Here is a 20713-nt window from a genome sequence, read left to right as displayed (position 1 = left end):
GTTGGTGATGGACGGGGAGGCCTGGCGTGCTGCAATTCATGGGGTCACAAAGAGTCGGACATGACTGAGCGACTGAACTATTCCATAAAAATATTTTTTTCTGTAATAACGAAGATTAAACTCTTTACATATTTTAATTTTACTGAATCATATACTTCTTTCATTTTTTTCCTAGTTTAACTTTCATTATCCCATCTTTATCTGATGTTCCTCACACCTGATCCCTTGACAGGAGGCAGAGTAATGTCATAAAAGAACACAGACAAACCAAATTTTAATTCCAACCTTATTACTTCTCTACAATATTTTTTAAATTTTTACTGGAATATAGTTGCTTTCCAACGTTGTTAGTTTCTATTGTACAGCAAAGTGAATCAGCTAACTCTTTCGCAAGTTGGGCAAAAGACTCTTTTGCAATCCCATGGACTGTAGTCGGCCAGGCTCCTCTGACCATGGATTTTCCAGGCAAGAATACTGGAGTGGGTTGCCATTTCCTTCTCCAGGGGATCTTCCCAACCCAGGGATCAAGCCCGAGTCTCCTGCATTGGCAGGTGAATTTTTTACCACTGAGCCACCTGGAAGCCCTATTTCCCCATTTACACGGCAAAAAATTCCATGAGAAATTCATGTGTTTATCATTATGATAGGAACCTATCATCATGAAGATTCTCATCTTGAATGGTTTTATCCTTTATAAAAGTCTCAGCCAATTCCAAAGACCTAGAGAAATTGTTCTCAATGGAGCACATTTCAAAATCACTTTGGTGGACTCCTCTGGTGGTACAGTGCATAAGAATCTACCTTCCTATGCAGGAAACACAGGTTCAATCTCTGGTTCAGGAAGATTCCACAGGCAACGGGCAACTAAAGGCCATGCACCAAAACTACTTAGCTGATGCAGTGCCCACACAGCCCGTGTGATGCACCTACTGAAGCCCATAAGTCTAGAGCTTGTGCTCCACAACAGAAGCCACCTCCATGAGCAGCTTATGCACCACAACAAAGAGTAGCCCCTGCTCACGGCAACCAGACAAAGCCTGCAAGCAGCAATGAAGACTCAGTGCAACCAAAAAAAAAAGTTAAAAGGACATGATGCCCTCCGTGTGAAAAAAGAAAAAGAAAAAAACTGTTTCACCAGAGATAAGGGGCAAGGTAGAAAAAAAAGAATGACAGTTTTTGACATAGTATAATAAAAAAAGTAAATTCAAACTTAGGTAAATAATACTATTACTGGGGGTTAAAGATTAACAAAATCTTTTCTTGTTCTGCATGAGAATTTGACCTCTGGTTAACTTTCCAGGTCTTTTCTCCTACAGCCCAGAAAACAAGTATGCCAAATGCACTGCTAGGCAACATACTTATGGAAAAAATAATTTCTGACTGGTAAACTACACCTGACTTGGGAAGGACTAACAATGAATTATAAATACCTGATGAAGAAACGCAGCTCTAGGCTTCCCTGAGTGGGGTATGGCATGTCCTTTGTGAGAAACCTGGAAGGTGGCCCACAGAGCTGTAACAAGAGATACTCACTCCTCCAAGGCATGAGCTTTCCAAGCTAGAGTGGCTCCTGTGAATCTTGTTACCTTACACCTAAGCTATCACTTTTGGGTAGCCAAAGAAGACAGTTTCCACAGAGCTCTGCAGACTGCTGTAAGAACTTCTGCAGGGAGAAACACCCACTGCTGCTCTGCTCGTAAGCTATGTTCCTACCCCAGAGACTTCTGAGTAGACCAGTGCCAACTGCAGCCCAAGACACGAGTCCGAATGTTTACCTGAAGCTACAAAGACCCTTTGGTGAGTACTGTAACCACCTTAACTTTACGCTGTGGCTTAGACAGTACTGCCGCCATGCCACACTCAACATCTTTGGGCTGACTTCTTCATCAAAATATTACCCAATGATGTTTTTTCTAATGGGGGCGGGGAGAGAGAGGAGAAATCCAATCTAACCTCCCAGTGATCTTGTGTATCCAGAATAATATAAAATTCTTTCTGTGGTGGTAGTTTTTCCTGCATCAATATGAGCCATAATTCCAATATTACGAATTCTGTTTAAAAGGGAAGAAAAAAAAAAGACATGTATTATAAGGTGGACATTACTGAAACTGTAAAACCAAAATATCTATGCTGTGCAATTTTAAAAACTGGTTAGTATTTCAACATTTTATATAAAAGTGTAAAAATTAGAAAAATGGATAATGTATCACTCTCACAGTATTCTGACAAAACAGCTAAAGAGCTAACTACAATTCTGTGAATATCTTATATTTATTTCTATGAAAAGTGTACTGCTGCTACATTAAAAACTTCTAGCATTGAATTGAGACAACAGCTTTTTAAGAGACAAACCAACATCTATTTATAGTTAATTAGGTAGGGCAGGAAATTATAAAAATTAGAGCACTCACTAAATGCTGAATTAAGCGTGTGAGAGACACCTGTAATATTTCATGGCAGCCTATGGAAAAGACAGTATCAATGATGAGACTTACTTAGCAATAGGAGGATTGATGATGGAATGAAGGGACTTGATATCATTTCCTATTAAACCTAATGGAAAGAGTGTTAAAATTGAACTGTTAAAGAAAAAGTCCTTAATTTATAAATTAAAGAAATTAAAAGAATTTTAAGCAAATAGTATAATACCAATTAAAGTAAAATTCAAACTAAATGTAACACTCATTTACCTAAAATTTATTTTCTTGCACTCTCTAAGAAAGCTTGATCTTGAACCAAAACAACAACAACAACAAAAAATGCACAAGGACTTTGCTGGTGGTCCAGTGGCTGGGACTCTGCACTCCTAGTGTAGGGGGCCCAGGTTCAACCCCTAGTCAGGGAACTGGATTTCACATGCCACAACCAAGAGATCGCATGCCATGACTAAGATCCAGCACAGCCAAATAAATAACTTAAAACCAAAAACAAAAAACACCACACACTCCTATAAACTGACACAGTCGAGGCTTGAAGAGCAAAAAGTGATACTCATATCATCTGACAACGGTTTTTGTACAACTTGGAACCTACCATGCCTCAGCAATTCCAAGGACATGATACCTTTAAAGACAGCCTAGGAGGTGTCACTGAATAGGAAAGCTATAATAATCTAATATTTATAGAAGGCCAAATAGTATTTCTGGAATAAAAAAGTCATGATGACTTACTCCACACTTACCATTTACTCTATTAATACTAAAGAAACAATGCAGTTACATTTATAAATTCAATCTACACCTTTCTGGTATTTAAACCAGTTCTCCCAAACTTCTATAATAAATTATGAAGACGTCTATTACATTTTGAAAACCTGATGGCAGTCTGAAGACTGGATGATAATCTGTACTGCTAATGATAAATCTGCATGGGCAAAACACAGAAACCCCTTACTCACCAATAAGGCAGGCCATTAAATTCACATGTCTTTACAAGTTACACAGCCAATTGGTATTTTTGCTCCAGTATTCTCACATGACAAAGATGGTAGTGAGAACTGCTACAGAATGAAGTTACAGGTGAACCTTGATCAACAGAGGTTTGAAGTGTGTAGGTCCACTTATCTGAGGATTTTTTTCAATACATGCATGCCACAGTATTACAGCCTGCAGCTGGATGCATCCGCACACGTGGCACCGCAGATGCAGTGTGCTGAACCACCTGCTACACCTCTGAGCCAGCTACTCAAGCCACCCACCCTTCCCTCTGCTCAGCTCATGAGGATGGACAGCACACGAGAAGTGTAAGTCGACTGATACTACCTCTGAGCATCTACCAGCATGCTTCAGTTCCTAATAATCTCAAAGAAATAGCCAAGAAGTAAGAGAGAGCCACTGTTTTAAAAATGGTTGGTGATTCCCAATAAGGGAGATGCTTGCAAATGAGAGAGAGAGAGAGACAGAGAAAAGGAGAAAGCAAGCAGTTTAAGAAAGATGAGAAGAATCTAACATCTGTACCTGGTAGGGAACTGTAATTTCTTCCAAGAAGCACATGTAGCTTTAATCTTTTTAGACTTGCTCTTATTTTAGAGGAACACATATTCTGGTGAGGAGAAAAAGAAACGTTAATTTTATTTTGGCATAACTTTTTACTGTAGCTTTAACACCATGACTATGCTTTGAATCTTCATATAGTAGTCCCAGTTTATTAACTCCAACTCTTTTAAAAAGTGACAACACAAAATTATACAAGAAAAAAATAAGGCTAAAGTTAATACTGAACTGACCTTAGATGATGGCTCTTCTAGATCTGCAGCATTAACATCACAGGGATCTTACTTGAAAGATAAATTCTTGGGACCCATTCCACTCAAGAGAATCAAACTCTACAGGTAAGGTCAAATAATGCATCTTAACAAGCCCGCCATTCATCTGTAGACAGACATCTAGGTTGCTTCCATGTCCTAGCTATTGTAAATAGTGGTTCAATGAACATTGGGGTACAGGTATCTCTTTCAATTCTGGTTTTCTCAGGGTATTTGCCTAGTACTGAGATTGCTGGGTCATATGGCAGTTTTATTCCTAGTTTTTTAAGGAATCTCCATACTGTCTTCCACAGTGGCTGTATCTAATTACATTCCCACCAACATTGCAAGAGGGTTCCCTTTTCTCCACACTCTCTCCAGCATTTTTTGCTGGTAGACTTATTGATGATGGCCATTCTGGCCAGTGTGAGGTGATATCTCATTGTAGTTTTGATTTGCATTTCTTTAAAAATGAGTGACCTTGAGCATCTTTTCATGTGTTTATTAGCCATCTGTATGTCTTCTTTGGAGAAATGTCTGTTTAGGTTTTTTTTTTTTTTACCACTTTCTGACTGGGTTGTTTGTTTTTCTGGTATTACGTTGTATGAGCTGCTTGTATATTTTGGAAACTAATCCTTTGTCAGTTGTCTCATTTACTATTATTTTCTTCCATTCTGAGGCTTGTCAGCCCAATAACTAGGACATGGAAGCAACCTAGATATCCATCAACAGATGAATGGATAAAAAAGCTGTGGTACATATATACAATGGAATATCACTCAGTCATAAAAGGAACACATCTGAATCAGTTCTAATGATGTGGATGAACCTAGAGTCTATTATACAAAGTGAAGTCAGAAAAAGAAAAACAAATGTTGTATATTAATGCATGTATACGGAATCTAGAAAGACAGTACTGATGAACCTATTCGCAGGGCAGCAATGGAGATGCAGACACAGAGAACAGACTCATGGACACGTGTGGGAGTAGGAAGGGGAGGGTGGGACAAATGGAGAAAATAACATGGAAACATAAACACTACCATACGTAAAACAGATAGCCAATGGGAATTTGCTGTATGACTCAGGGAATTCAAAGTGGGCTCTGTAACAACCTAGAGGGGTGGGATGGTGGGAGGGAGGTGCGAGAGAGAGGACATATGTATACCTATGGCTGATTCACACTCACATACGGCAGAAACCACACAATATTATAAAGCAATTAGCCTTCAATTAAAATTAAATAAAGCAAAAAAAAAAAAAAAAAACCAAGCTCTCCAGGTGACTCTGACAGCTAGAAAGCTTTTTAAATACATTCAGGAAACAGGGAAGGGAGGGGGAAAAAACTAACATTTTTAAAAGCTCCCAAGTATCTTCTTGTAATGTTCCCACATAGAGGTTGAATGTTCTCCATCAATTTATCCCTAGACCACTAGATTTAATGGCTGTCAATATATCTGGCATTGTTGCAGTTAGTATATGTAATGATTTTGGGCTGTCACAATCTGCCTTTCATGAGGTCAAGGAATGCATACCTGTGATTTCTGTGTTATTTCTACTTAGTTACCAAGTTGCTGGCAACAAAACACTATCATTATAAGAAAATAGATTAAGAATAGAGAAGAGACTCAACTAATTAAATTTCTACTTCATAATGACCAGGGTAAGACGGTATCATCTATCAAAAGGTGTACATTCTGAAAGCATCAGAAATGGAAACACTGAAGAAAATCTGTGTAACTCCTTGGGCCACTAATGACCTCAAAATGGAATATAGTCTCAATATGCTGCACAGGTAATTTTAAAGTAGCAAAATTAATTTATAGACTAATGATAAGGCATGCTTCTTGTTGGCTACAGATTCTTCCATACTCCCCGTTAAGAAATTGCTGATACACTAGTATAAGAAATAAAAAATTTTTAAACTAGTATATGAAATACACTAGACCTTCAGGGAAGTCAAGTAACTGAAGTTGTCAAAGTACATTTAACTTTACAAAAAAACCTTACATTAAAGTAGTGCAAGCTGGATATTTTCTTCTGATTCACTGCAAATATCCTTAAATTGGACATCTTGGCCCTCTAAACTTATTCTCTGAAAAAGAAATAACAGAATTGCAAAACTAAGCTTATGTATTACATGTAAGACATACATAACGTAAATGCAGTATATTAAGTAAAAATGTACTACTGTTAAAAAGTACAAACAATACTTTTAGCTATCAAAAAGTCAATGCATAATTCAGAAAATGAAAACTCAAACTAAACATGAGAAACATGGATCTCAAGTCCCTTATTTTTTCAGCATCCTTTAACTCTTCAAGAAAGATGTGAAGATACTGCAGAAAAAAACATATTGAAATTACAAAAATACACCAAGCAAAAAAGCATTTTTATGTTTTAAAAAAACAGAATTAAGTACAGAAAGGTAAGCATCTACATGTTAAGTTGGTAATTTCTCACTGACAGTATAATTTTTTGGTTTATCTGTATATTCTGATTTTTCAACCAGAAATATATAGAAGCAAGTCCTCTTCTATGATCATGGAAAGTTAGCATCTGTAGTTTAAAAAACATATACTAAATATTCACCATGCATCAGGTACACTCTCAAAGCAATGAGAAAAATGCACAGAAGCATATGAGATAAGGGGGGTGGGCACCAAGCAAACAAACAGATAAGGTTAAACTCCATCGGGTACCTGTTATGGAAGAAGTCACGTCAAAACTCATTATCCTTTCTAATCTTCTCCCTTCTGTTTCTTAAGACAGAAACATTCACTACCCTTAGTTAGGAAGCTGCCAGTCCTTTTGATTTTATTTCCCAAATATATTCCCTCTTCATTTCCAATACTAAAGTTCAGAATATTTGCAAAACAACATATGTTAATCTATTCTGAAATAGAACAATTTCAGAATTCTACCATAACACAATACAGAAGCTCACCAATATGGCTTGATCCCACATTGCAACCTTTAAGAAACTATCACCTGTCAAAACCTGGTATATAAGTTGATCCACAATTTTCTGAAAAGACTTATTAAAATACTCCTCCTTTGCCCAACCACATATATGTATTCTAGATTTTCTTCAGACACTTCAACCAAAAAAAATTTAAAAATACATACATATATATATATATATATATATATATGGAAGGAAAATGTGTATATATATCTATCTATCGGGATATATATATACACACATACATATATCTACATATACATATATATCGGGAAGATCCCCTGGAGGAGGGTATGGCAACCCACTCAGTATTCTTGCCTGGAGAATCTCTTGGACAGAGGAGCCTGGCGGGTGACAGTCCATATGGTTGCACAGAGTCAGCTTAGTACAATACACAGTAGTGGCAGCACAGTGTATAGTAACATAACTAACAGTAGTAGCACAATCATAGTAACATAACAAACAGAGAAGCAGATGTAAGCTGTTTCCTGTTAAGCCAGACATTTAAGACTTGTAAAATTATAAAACAATATAAAACACCCTTCAAACTAAATCATTTTTGTTTTTGAAAATAGGTATTTGCATTATAGTATATTAATGACATTAATATCTAACGGATTTATTATTTTAATGAATTATTAAAAGATTTTAAAGTTTTGCTTTCATTTCTAATATCTGAGTATCAATTATAACCCATGTAAACAAAACTGTTCTTGAGTTCTGACTCATTTTTAAGAGCAAAAGGTTCCTATAGACCAAAAGTTTTTAACTTATTCCACCACTATGTTTCCCAAAGTAAATGCCCATGATTATTATTTTAGGTTACAGAGGGGAAAAAAATGTACTAAACAAATGTTAGAAACAATAGCAACAAAATCTATGATTTTGTGCGTGCACACGTGCTCCTTTGTGTCCAGCTCTTTGTTGCAACCTTATGGACTGAGCCCGCCAGGCTCCTCTGTCCATGGGATTCTCCAGGCAATGGGCTGCCATACCCTCCTCCAGGGGATCTTCCTGACTCAGGGATCAAACCTGAGTCTCCTGTGTTCTCCTGCACTGCAGGTGTTTTCTTTACCGCTGGGCCACCTGGGATTTTGTAGTATTGCTTTCATGAAATCATTTATGTAAAAATGTCAATTTAAGGAAAAATATTAAGTAATTAATAGCTCAGGTGACATTCAGTTGTCAGACTTAAAAAGGTAGTACTCAGATCACTTAAGTGGAAAATACTGCTTGAATCCATCATCTTGTCAATTTCCTACTTAAAAACCTGTAAAGTCTTTTAATATGACAAATTTGCCCCTAACTACCTTCACAGCCTTGTACTCTCCTACTCCTACTCTATTCCAGGAGCTCTAGCCAAAATTCCTCTGAAACACCATGCTCTGACACCTTCACACCTTTGCGTGTAATGGTGCCACTGTCTGAAAGCAGTCCTCAAATCCCCAAAGCCACACACCTGGCAAATTTCTATTCAACCTTTAAGCCTCAGCTTGGAAGCCTTTCCTAATCTCCTACGAAGTTTTCATACCGCCTCCTCTCTGTTTTCATAATACTTGGAACTTATATTTACGCTTGACAAACACGGTATTTACGAGTCATCTCCACTACCGACCCCAAAGGAGGGATCTTCTATCAGCAGCCTAGCACCATGCCTCAAACATATTTTTGACCTACGAAGTCATTTAGGGCCTGCCCCTGAAATTCTTCTTCCTCTTGGCTCAATGATTTTCAATGAAAATGGTTTCCTACTAGTACTATCAGATGATTCTTTATACAAGGTCCAGACCTCCTCAGGTTCAGACAACACATAAGCACAACTGAGGCACCTTCCTTGGCGATCCAATGTTTTTTAACACTCCGCACTTCCAATACAGGGGGTGCAGTCTCAATCCCTCACCAGAAACTAAGATCCCACAGGACAACCGGGGAGTGGCCAGAAAGTAAAAAAAAACAAACAAAAATGTAATTGAGCAAAGCCCTATGGGGCCTTCCAAAACAGAGGCCCCTCCCATGTCCTCCACTTGCCTGTTGTCGGTAGAAAAACTTTATCCTCTAGGTCTTCCCCAAGTTCCAAAAACTAATTTAATAAGAGAAGTGAGAAACTGCAGAAATACAACAGCGAAACGATAAAATAATAAGTTCACCCATTCTGAACCATGTTCTTTGAATTGTTTTGCAGATACTGAAACCTCCACCAGGTGGAAGTTAACAATATGATGCGGACAAGCAGGTAGACTCCAAATGATTGGAATAACTATCCATGAGCCGATCACACACCCACAATCCCCCTCCCTCTCCGTATCTTTAAAACCTTTCCTTGAAAGCGTTTGGACAGTTGAGGACTTTTAAGCACTAGCTACCGAGGCTCCTTGCTCGTGTGTCTTAGTCCTCAGTCGTGTCCGACGTTTTGTGACCCCATGGACTGTAGCATGCTAGGCACCTCTGTCCATGAAACTCTCCAGGCAAGAATACTGGAGTGGGTAGCCATTCCCTTCTCCAGGGGGTCAAACTTGAGTCTCCTGCATTACAGACAAATTCTTTACCATCTGAGCCACCAGGGAAGCCTTGCTTGGTACCCTGCAGTAAACACTGCACTTTCCTTCACAACCTGCTGTCAGTAGATGGACTTTATTGTGCTCATGCAAGTAGACCCAAGCTTGTTTTGGTAACATAAGTACTCACTAAAAGGTGTGACACCTTATGTTATGAAAAGGGAAAGTAACGAGGGGAAAAAGCTAAATATCCGTTCTACATGATCAACAAGTTACACAATCTATAAACAAAAGAATTTATAGACTATTTAAACTAAAAAAAATCAGTGGACTATCATGTCTATAAGGCTTAATACACAAAAACAGGAATCATGGGACACTAAAATACAATCACAAAATACATTAGTATGCAAGCATAAATGAAGATGTTGTTCCTGAGGATGAAGTAATGTATTAATAGGAAAAGAGATTCTAAAGCATCAGTTAAAATAGTCTGTTTACATATGGGATTTGTTACCATACTTAGTAATTTTTCCTGAATCAGAAACTTCAATTCAGATTTGTGTCATATTCAATATTCTCAGAAAAGTATCAACTATGAATCAGGTCAATATGTTCATCACTGATTAATGTCAATCCCTACTGTCATTTTTGCTTTTTTTCTTTTTATATTGAATAGAGCACCTCAAACTATCTAAACACTCATTTTTACCACAGGATTTACGTCACAAGTTCTAAGACGAGCTATTTATCTAAACTTTTAAAATTCGTCTAGCATTTAACTTAACTGAAGAAAAAAGCTTGGGGAAAAAAAAAAGCTTGCTAGAAAAAAATGCTCAGTAATTAAAGATACTCTTAAAGGTCAACTGGAAAAGTACCTTCCAATTCCTTGTTCTTCTAACATTTAGTGAAGCAACACAGGAACTGGTTATTGGAAACATGACAATGGGTAACACATGATCCCCAGCCTCAGGAAAATTGTGACCTTTAACAACCCTGTATATCAAAACAACAAACATTTCATTCATAACATCTTTTGCACGGCTTTTACTACCGTACCTGTTTCTCCTCTTTAACAAATCAATTTACAAAGCAGCTCTCACATCCTCCTGGCTTATTCTTCTAATCTTATCTATACCAATAAACACTATCAAAGTATCATACAGATCAGGGGAATACATTGTCAAGCTTCTGACAGCCAAAATGCAAAGAGTGGCTATCTAGTATATACTTTTGGGATATGCACCAAAGTAGTGATGATACCCTTCTTGGCTACTGCCAGTTAGATAGAAAGAAATTTTTTAAAGAGAGCTTTTTGTTAACATTGATTAGTTTAGGTCATTTCTATCCCACAATCCCAGGTGAAAGTAAAAACAAATGATAAACAATGTAGCAACAACATCGCCTCTTTTTCACATAAATCAAAAGGTGACTACTGCTTAACCTCTAAAATATTTTCTATTTCTGATTCAGAAGGGAAAAGGGCATATGGCTTTGAGAAAAAAAAAAAAAAAGCCACGAGTTCGTAATTTAAACAAACCTATTAAAAACTTCCATGAACTGGCAGGAAGCAAAAGAAACCAACACACAAAAGTTCATACTGTATGATGACAATCATGTCAATTTAAAACAGACAAAACTAATCCGTTCTGTTCAAGTCAGGATTGTAGGTACTCTTAGAAGTGAAAAAGGCATGAGGAGGGCTTCTCATATGCAGGTCATTTCTTGATTTGGGTGCTGCTTATATGGGTATATTCAGGTTTTGAAGAATTCACTAAGAACGTTCATCTACAGTACACATTTGTCTTCATGTCACAGTTATTACACGTCAATAAAGTCTTTTAAAATAAACTTTTTAAAATACTTTTTAAAATAAACTTTTAATTATACTAGAAATGTCAAGTGGGCCTTTCACTTGTGGTGAGAAAAAGCCAACTGGACTTTAGTCAGAGGACTTGCCTGAGTTCCAAGTCTTCTATGATCTTTAATGACTAACTTCAAATCTCTGAGCCTGTCTTTTCATCTATCACATCACATGATCCACATGAGAATTCAATTCAATTAACAAGAATTTATTGTCTACCACTGTCTTCTAAGTAATGGGGTTAAAAGTAGTGAGCAAAAAAACAGCAATCCCCGCTTCATGCTGTCTCTATCCTAATCAGTGACTACAAATAAGAAAGAAAAGGAATAAAACACACAGCATCTCCTATGGTGACAGGTGCTTACAGCAAACAATTAAGCAGGAAAGGGGAACTGAGGCAGCACTAACCGTAAGTAAGGAGCTCCTACGCTGTGCTGTGCTTAGTCGCTCAGTGGTGTCTGACTCTTTGCAACTCCATGGACTGTAGTCCGCCAGGCTCCTCTGTCCATGGGGATTCTCCAGGTAAGAATACTGGAGCGGGTTGCCATACCCTCCTCTAGGGGATCTTCCCAACCCAGGGATCGAAGCCAGGTCTCCCGCATTGCAGGCGGATTTTTTACCGACTGAGCCACCAGGGAAGCCCAACAATAACGTAGTGTGTAGACTACTCTTTCTCTAGGGGATTTTCCCGACCCAGGAATACAACTGGGATCTCCTGCATTGCAGGCGGATTCTTTACCAGCTGAACTACCAGGGAAGGCCAAGGAGCTCATGGAAGGCCTCAATGTAACAGTGACCTGAATCAGGTGGGGAAGGCAATACCAGGGGTAAATGTATCCCACGAAGTCTACGTAATTTACTGCACTTGAAAATATACAAATGCTAATCAGAATGAGTTCGGATTCTAAAGAAAATAAGTCACATTAGAAGATGAAGGCTTAAAAAAACTGCCTCAAATCCATGCTCTGAGACTTTGGGAGACGAATAACTGAATGACTTTCCAGACGTAATTAAAGAAACTTCAGCGACCATGCTTTACAAGGTAAAACGGGCACTTTCTTCGGAACCACTAGAGAACGACGAAATGCAAATTCACACCGCCCTGTGCACCAAAAGGCCTCACGAATTTCAAAAATTAGACAGGACGCTGTCTTTCTTTTCTGACAGTCGTTGCTGTTGCTGCTGCTAAGTCGCTTCAGTCGTGTCCGACTCTGTGCGACCCCATAGACGGTAGCCCACTAGGCTCCCCCGTCCCTGGGATTCTCCAGGCAAGAACACTGGAGTGGGTTGCCATTTCCTTCTCCAGTGCATTAAAGTGAGAAGTGAAAGTGAAGTCGCTCAGTCGTGTCCGACTCTAGCGACCCCATGGACTGCAGCCCACCAGGCACCTCCGTCCATGGGATTTTCCAGGCAAGAGTACTGGAGTGGGGTGCCATTGAGGCCCAGTAATTTTACTTTCCCTCTACAGTAAGTTTTCATGCCTCCGCATCCTTCTCAGTCGTGCACACATTACACACGGAGACAGGAACAAAGACCAGTCGCTCTCGCCAGAGGGAGAGAAAGGCCCACACCTGGGCGAACACCGAGGTGAGGGGGCGGGAGATTGCGGTCCTCGTGTCTGCCTGGCTATAGCATCCTGGAAGGCCTCCAGTGAACTGCGTGGTCCAAGGCACGAGGGAGCCGCACGGCGCGGCCCGGTACCTACCCGGCACTCGGTCGCATCTGGAGGCCGTCTTTTTCCCGCCCGGCTGGTGAGAGCCGAGGTGCCGGCCGCAACCAAGGATGCAAAGGTCTTACGGTCTGTCTCCGAGGGCGCCCTACCGGTGAGCTGAACCTAAATCTGTTTCTCTTTGCCTCAGTCCGCGCCGCACTCCGCCACTTCCGGTAGCGCCCCACTCAAAGGCTGCCGGCTAGCAACTTCCGCCCTCTTAGCTGAAAGTGGAGAAAGGAAGCTCGGAACGGTTGCGTCGCGGATTTTCTGGAGCACGTCGTTAGAATAGACCCTTTCCTGTCGCGGGTGGTGCGGAGTTGGCTCGTTGGTCTCTGAGAGCAGAAAATTGAGAGCTTCTTCGCGCCGCGGAGACTGCACCCGGCGGCTCGGCAGCCGTCACCATGGTGAGGAGGTCACCTCGGGAGCTCGGGACCTAGGGCGTCGGAGGTGGCGGGGCCTGGGGTCCCATGGGCGCCTGGGCTGGCGGTGAGGGAGGATAGGCGGAAGTAAGGTGCTGCTGAGGGAATGAGGGTGGACTCCGTGGGGTGCGCTCTTGCTCAGTCGTGTCCGACTCTTTGCGACCCCGTGGACTGCAGCACGCTAGGCTTTCCTGTCCTTCACCAACTCCCGGAGCTTGGTGAAACTCCTTTCCCTTGAGTCGGCGATGCCATCCAACCGTCTCGTCCTCTGTCGCTCTCTTCTCCTGCCTTCAGTTTGTCTCAGCATCAGGGTCTTTTCTAATGAGTCAGTTTTTCGCATCAGGTGGCCAAAGTATTGGAGTTTCAGCTTCAGCATCAGTCCTTCCAATAATTATTCAGGAGTGATCTCCTTTAGGATGGACTGGTTGGATGTCCTTGTTGTCCAAGAGACTCTCAAGAGTCTTCTCCAACACCACAGTTCAAAAGCATTAATTCTTCGGCGCTTAGCCTTCTTTATGGTCCAACTTTCACATCCATAGTCTGGAGTCAAAATAACCTCACTTTTGGTCGATGGAGTGGATTATTTGCCTGAGCACAGGCTTTTGAAGTCAGACAGGTTTCACTCTGCTGAATTCCTGACTTCACTTAAAGTTGTGTGGCCATCAGTTCCAGATCCTAGTGATAACTGTACACTAGTCTTTAATCCCACATCAGTCCTCATCTCAGCTGAGGAAACTGAAGGTATGCCCTGCTGAGGGCCAAGCAGCTGGACGTACAGCCCAGATCTGACTGCCAGATCTTTTGTCTTTCTACTACGTGCCTAATCTGTGTTTCTGTGCGAGGTGGCAAATCCACATACCCTTTTCACGGTTGCTGCCAAGTTTATGTGATAGCAATTGAAAACACCACACAATACAAAGTAACTTGTTGATTGTTACACTTAGAATTATTTTCCGTGTTGTTGGAGTTGGCCTCACACCATTGTTTTATTTTTGTAATCTTAAAATACAAATAGACTGAGTCCGTACGTTTATAAATAAAACTGGCATATAAAATAAAACAGGCGCTTAAGAAGCAAAAGAGGACCCCATACATTGCTAATGAAACGAAAAATAGTACAGCCGCCTTGAAAACAGTTTGGCATATGTCAGAACAAAGACGTCTGGGTACACGTTTATTCAATGAAAACTGGAAACAAGCTAAATATTCGTCAACTGGTAAATGAGTAAACAAACGGTGGTAAAAATAAAATGACTACTTGTCGAATTGAAGTATGGATTCATGCAGCAATGTAGGGGAATCTCAAAAGCCTTATGCTAAGTGAAAGAAGCTGGATGCAAAGGGTTGCATTCTGCAGATTCCATTTACTTTCATTCTGGGAAAGGCAAAACTAGAACAACAGATGCCAGGTTGGAGGTGGAAAAAGATGATTTACTTCAAAGCAACACACAGCTTTCTGGGGTGTTGGAAATATTCTTATTTTGACTGTGGTTACAGAGCTGTATAGCTTGTGAAAACTTACAACTCTAAACCTACATGTACATATCTTTATATGTGTGTAAATTATTCTTTAATAAAACTGGATAAATTTTAAATTTTTTAAATAAGTATGAATGATGATTATATTGAAAACCCAGATATGGATGTTCAGAAAGAGCGATTCTAGAATCAGATCGTCTCTTTTGTGGTCCAGTGGATTTTGGACAGTTCTCTTCAATGAACTTTCACTGAGTTTATTACAGAAGTAAATCCTGACACCTCATATCATCCAGGATTAAAATTTATTTAACTTACATCACATGATTAGGCTTAATAGTGCAAGAGTTATTTAATCAAGTGAGCAGTGGATGATATACAATGATCTATACTTCATATGCTGCTCACAAGAAAGTATTTTAGAATAATTCTGTCAGTTTTGTTTTTTTTTAACACTTCTTGCATTGTTATAGCCACAAAATGAATATATTGAGTTACACCGTAAGCGCTATGGATATCGTTTGGATTACCATGAGAAAAAGAGAAAGAAGGAAGGTCGAGAGGCTCATGAACGTTCAAAGAAGGCAAAAAAGATGATTGGTCTGAAAGCTAAGCTCTACCATAAACAGCGCCATGCTGAGAAAATACAAATGAAAAAGACGTAAGTACCATTTATTTGTTGTACCAAGTTAAATGTCTTTTGAGTATTAGTTGTTAAAACTGATAATCTTGAGTCTTTCTCATTCTTGGTAGTATTAAGATGCATGAAAAGAGAAACACCAAACAGAAGAATGATGAAAAGACTCCACAAGGAGCAGTACCTGCATATCTACTGGACCGAGAGGGACAGTCTCGAGCTAAAGTACTTTCCAATATGATTAAACAGAAACGAAAAGAGAAAGCGGTAAGCAGTAAAAAACTGGTCTTTATTTTTGTTGTTGTTGTTCAGGAGAATTACTTAAATTCACATTTGAGGTTCTTAGTTTCTTCAGTTAAATGGAAAAATAAAGTCCAACTGTTACCATTATTTAGATGTTGAAGTCTTTCATATAAAATGTTTTAGTAATAAAAAAGGTTTGTTTTCTTACCATGAGAACATTCAGCAGGATTTAATTTTTTTTTTTAAGAATGTCATGCATCTTTAGTTTTTAAAAATTATTTAAGGTAATTCCCTGCCGATCCAGTGGTTAGGACTCTGCACTTCCCCTGCAAGGGGCACAAGTTCAGTCCCTGGTCAGGGAACTAAGATCCCGCACATCATGGGCAGAAAAAAGAAATTATTTAAAACAGCTTCTTATACTTGACAGCTCCTAATGTTGTGGTGTTATAGAGAGGGATACAACTGCTTCTTGTTTTTGTTGCTTTGCAGTGCCAAAACTGGTTAAAAAGTAGAGTAGTGGAAAGCATCCTAAGTGATTTGACTCAGATAAAAATTCAGAAATTAAAAAGAAAAAAAAAAAAAACTTCTGGCTTGTCTTTAGTGTCAGATTCGGCTAAATTTTGCTAAAAGCCGAGGGAAAGACATAGATACTATTTTTAAACACCTGTGGATAGAGTGACAAATGTAGGTAGCAGCAGAATATGCAGTATCTGTATTTAAAGAACTGACAGTCTCCAGATTTGATCTGTAAAATCTTACTGCTTTTTTTGGTATGTATCAAAATTGGAACCGTAGAACTTCACCAAATTTTAGAGACTATCTACTTAACCTCTCTTCATTTTACAGATGAGACTGGAGTCCAGGAGTTTTGTGAATCAGTTTTCACAGGCACTTATTTATGAAATGCTATAGGGTTTGTCCTTCATAAATAGGCCCAGAATTCTTTCTGCTGCCTTGCGCTGCTTCCATTCCCCCGCCCCCGACAGAATCTACATTCTAAGGAGGTACAAAATATGGAGTGATGATTTTGTCTTACTAATAATATTATCTAAAAATCCATTCAGGGTAGAAATAGGGAGATAAGAGATGGAGACAGTCTTCCAGTTTTACAGTATAAACTATTTAGCAGTAAACTTAACTAGTGCCAATTAACTTTAGGCTTCTTGAGGACACAGTGTAGATCTCTAGAAAAATATCGTTGCTTAAGCAAAAAAAGTGAATCTACAACTTTGTACAACTAAAAAATACTGGACGTTTTATTCTCATTCTCTTTTACTAATATAAATTTTAATTGTGATCTGTTTTAGGGAAAATGGGAGGTCCCTCTGCCTAAAGTTCGTGCCCAGGGAGAAACAGAAGTATTAAAAGTTATTCGAACAGGAAAGAGAAAGAAGAAAGCCTGGAAGAGGATGGTTACTAAAGTCTGTTTTGTTGGAGATGGCTTTACTCGAAAACCACCTAAATATGAAAGATTCATTAGGCCAATGGTAAGACCCTGTTAAGAGTGCAGTGGCTTAAAGATCGGTTCCTATGGTAAACCAGATAATTTCCTAAAATTCCTAAAACTGGTATAACAAAAAAAACATATTGAAAGATGTTTTTAAGCTGATGATAGGTATTGTTTAGCACTTTCCCACTACTGTCAAGAATCTTTGGCTTCGTAGGAGATTTGAAATGAAAAAGAATTCTCATTACAAAGGTTGTCAGTGAATCTGGACTTGTAAACATGACAGAGACTTCCCTGAAGTTCCAGTGGTTAAGACTTAGTGCTTGCAATGCAGGGGACACAGGTTTGATTCCTGGTTGGGGAACTGAAATCCCACAAGCTACATGGTGTGGGAAAAAAAAAAAAAATTAGAATCTTCATTACCACACAGTCATTTTACTCATTCATCAAATGATCTACTATATGCCCGACACTTGTCTTTGAGAACAGTTAGAAAATTGGAGGATTGTTTTTTCAAGAGTCAATTCCAGTTTAGTAAGAGAAGTATCAGTGCCTTTGAAAGTATTTACTTAATATGTAGTCATTGACAAAAGAGAGTATTAAAATGGGCCTTCAGTTTCTGTTGACAGCAGTAATGGCCAAACTCAATCTCCTCTCTTCCCCTAATATATTTTTGCAGAATGCCTTTAAACAGAACGAATTCATCTCCCAACTAGACACCAGCCTGCTTAGAAAAACAAAGAATCAGAGGGGAAAGTTGGCAGTATTACTCTAGCTCTCAACCTGAAATCATTTTCAATGAAATAAAATGTTGCCTAACAGCCGGCTTGTATAAAGTTCTATTGGAACATAGCCATGCCCATTTATTTACATATTGTCTACGGCTCTAGGTGACTCTGGTCTCTGTCTTCTCTGGGCTGTCTGCTGACCAGTATTAACCATCAATGCAGAGAGCTGACAGTCTTTTTCACCAAGGAAGGTGGCTGAGGTATCCTCACACTATTTAGCCTGGGAACAAGTTATTTAACCTGCTGGTCCTTGTTTTATCTTTTTTTAAGTAGCGGGAGTTGTTAAGGCTGTCGTGCTGAAATGCACAGTCTGTGAGCTCTGGCACAGTGCCTGGCATGTCTCAGGCCCTCAGGAAGTATACACAGCTGGACAGCTGTTCCATGGTGAGAACTTTTTAGGAGTATGTGTTTGAGTTTTTCCTCACATATTTTTCTGTAACTATCAGATAAGTTGTCTATAGAATTAATTATATTTTCTCTGATGCCTTAAGATGAGATAATATTCAATCCTTTTTGGAGTGGGGTGGGGAGACAATTGGAAAAGATAAGCAAAAAGAATCAATATTCATCATTAACATCTTTAACTTGTGTTTGGCTTACTAGGGATTACGTTTCAAGAAGGCTCATGTAACACATCCTGAACTGAAAGCCACCTTTTGCTTGCCAATACTTGGTGTAAAGAAGAATCCCTCATCCCCACTATATACAACTTTGGGCGTTATTACCAAAGGAACCGTCATTGAGGTGAACGTGAGCGAGTTGGGCCTTGTAACACAAGGAGGCAAAGTCATCTGGGGTAAGTCCAATTTGAATATGGGGTTCTTGGTGTTATAATCCTAAAATAGACATTTTTAAGTTGACATGAAATATGCAGCAGATTTTAGTGCAGTTAAACTTGATGTGAATAATACTTAGAAAATGTGAATGTTCTTAATTTACTGGTTTCGGTTACATAAACTACATTGCTAGATATTTTTGGTTGCTTTTTGTTTAAAAAGGTATTATTAGAAAAGATGGTAAGTTACAATTGAAAAATACTGGAAGAAAATAAACTAACCACAAACGGGAAGGGAGGCATACATCAAATATATAGCTACACTACTTAAGTGACAATTACAAATTAAAATATGTCATATGTAACAATTTTAAATTCTTTTTTTCTTCATTTTCTTAGTTTTCTGCTTTCAGTACCCAGGTATTTCTACACTTTAATGTTCTTTGAAAGGGAAGAATACAGTGTATAGCTTATTGATTCAATCTTCATGAGTCATTGGCATATACTTCATGTTGACTAGAATTTAAAATGAGTTAATAAAACTAAGCATTTTTTGGCTACTGGTTAGCCACAGTATTATGCTGAGAAGGTATTTTTATTTAGTTCTTTTTCAATAGTTTTTACCCAAAATTAACATTGAAGTTTTAACAAATGCTTTTTTTGGCATCTGTGAAGGTGATCATACTTTTCCCTCTGAAATATTTATGGAATTAAACTGATGTATTAATAGTCTTCCTAGTAATAAACCATAATGTATTTCTAGAATGTACCTTCCTTGGTCATGATGCATTGTTCTTTTAATATTCAAATGATTCAGGTTTTTAAAGTTTAATTTAGGGTTATCTTTTCTGTGATTTTAAGTAAGATACTTTTATTTTCTATGTTATCTTAGTTGGGTTTTTGTGTCTGTATAATGCTAGGTCAAAGGAAAGAACCAAGATAGTTTACTTTTTCTGTGGTTTAGAGAAATTTTTTTGAACACTAAAAGGTTCACTTCTCCTGCAGGTTTTCTAATGGATTTGCAAAAGTGCATTATTTTCTACCTTGCTCCTGGTACAGACCAGGTGCCAGTAACCTGCAGCCTGCAGGGCTGCCGCTGGTATTGGAATACAAAACCAAAATAGGTTGTTAAGTTGATTTGAAACTTAGTTAATAATATTTGATACTTTTTCCAGTAAGAATTGTGTGGAAAAGCAGTGCTCAGGTCAACCCACAAAGGCATGTTAAGTGATTTCATTTTATAAAATCTCATGTAATACCACAGTTGTTCACTTTTTTTCTTTCTTAAAAGTGATGATTGTAAATATTTTAAGCAAAGATCGTATGTATTCGTTTTTATTAGCTAACATCCCTCACTGTTCTGTTTTGTTTCTCTTAGGAAAATATGCCCAGGTTACCAATAATCCTGAAAATGATGGATGCATAAATGCAGTCTTACTGGTTTGACAGCAGTTACATGCAAATAACTCTTTATAATTACTGAAGACTACACACCAATTGGGAAACCGTTACTCTGATATTTCTGAATACTACCAACCAACCTTACATGTTGTCTTCAGTCAAAGAAAACTATTTATTCTACTGTTTTAAAAAAGAAAAAAGCCAACATTAAAATGATCTAGTTTTACAAACTGGTCTTTTGCATCTGTT

At 38.6% G+C, this 20713-nt stretch overlaps 2 protein-coding genes across 6 annotated transcripts in view; one reads left to right on the top strand and one right to left on the bottom strand.

The window, feature by feature from the left end:
- The window catches only part of GFM2 (GTP dependent ribosome recycling factor mitochondrial 2), a 70523-nt gene extending 57094 nt beyond the window's left edge, over positions 1 to 13429 (bottom strand). For 2 of the 5 annotated variants that reach the window (XM_070774529.1, XM_019982849.2), the window contains exons 1-5: positions 13273 to 13428; positions 6254 to 6338; positions 3957 to 4041; positions 2496 to 2553; positions 1954 to 2051 (exon numbers count right to left, since the gene is read on the bottom strand). In XM_070774529.1, coding sequence (XP_070630630.1) covers positions 1954 to 2051; positions 2496 to 2553; positions 3957 to 4041; positions 6254 to 6316 — 304 coding nt within the window. In that variant the 5' untranslated portion in view covers positions 6317 to 6338; positions 13273 to 13428. Of the gene's footprint in view, positions 1 to 1953; positions 2052 to 2495; positions 2554 to 3956; positions 4042 to 6253; positions 6339 to 13272 lie in introns of all 5 variants that reach the window. The other 3 variants (XR_011562397.1, XM_019982850.2, XM_070774528.1) reach the window with 3 other exon arrangements.
- A 107-nt stretch (positions 13430 to 13536) lies between these two features.
- On the top strand, positions 13537 to 20694 carry LOC109574857 (ribosome biogenesis protein NSA2 homolog). The gene is made up of 6 exons (XM_019982851.2): positions 13537 to 13682; positions 15647 to 15834; positions 15927 to 16077; positions 17361 to 17540; positions 18892 to 19084; positions 20442 to 20694. Exons 1-6 carry the CDS (start codon positions 13680 to 13682, stop codon positions 20507 to 20509), a joined length of 783 nt encoding a protein of 260 aa, XP_019838410.2. The 5' UTR covers positions 13537 to 13679; the 3' UTR covers positions 20510 to 20694.
- The last annotated feature ends 19 nt before the right edge of the window (positions 20695 to 20713 follow it).

This window comes from Bos indicus, chromosome 20 (genome assembly GCF_029378745.1).
Source record: "Bos indicus isolate NIAB-ARS_2022 breed Sahiwal x Tharparkar chromosome 20, NIAB-ARS_B.indTharparkar_mat_pri_1.0, whole genome shotgun sequence".
Lineage (NCBI taxonomy): Eukaryota > Metazoa > Chordata > Mammalia > Artiodactyla > Bovidae > Bos > Bos indicus.
Note: the sequence above shows the minus strand (reverse complement) of the source record. Positions and strands in the feature narration are given on the sequence as shown.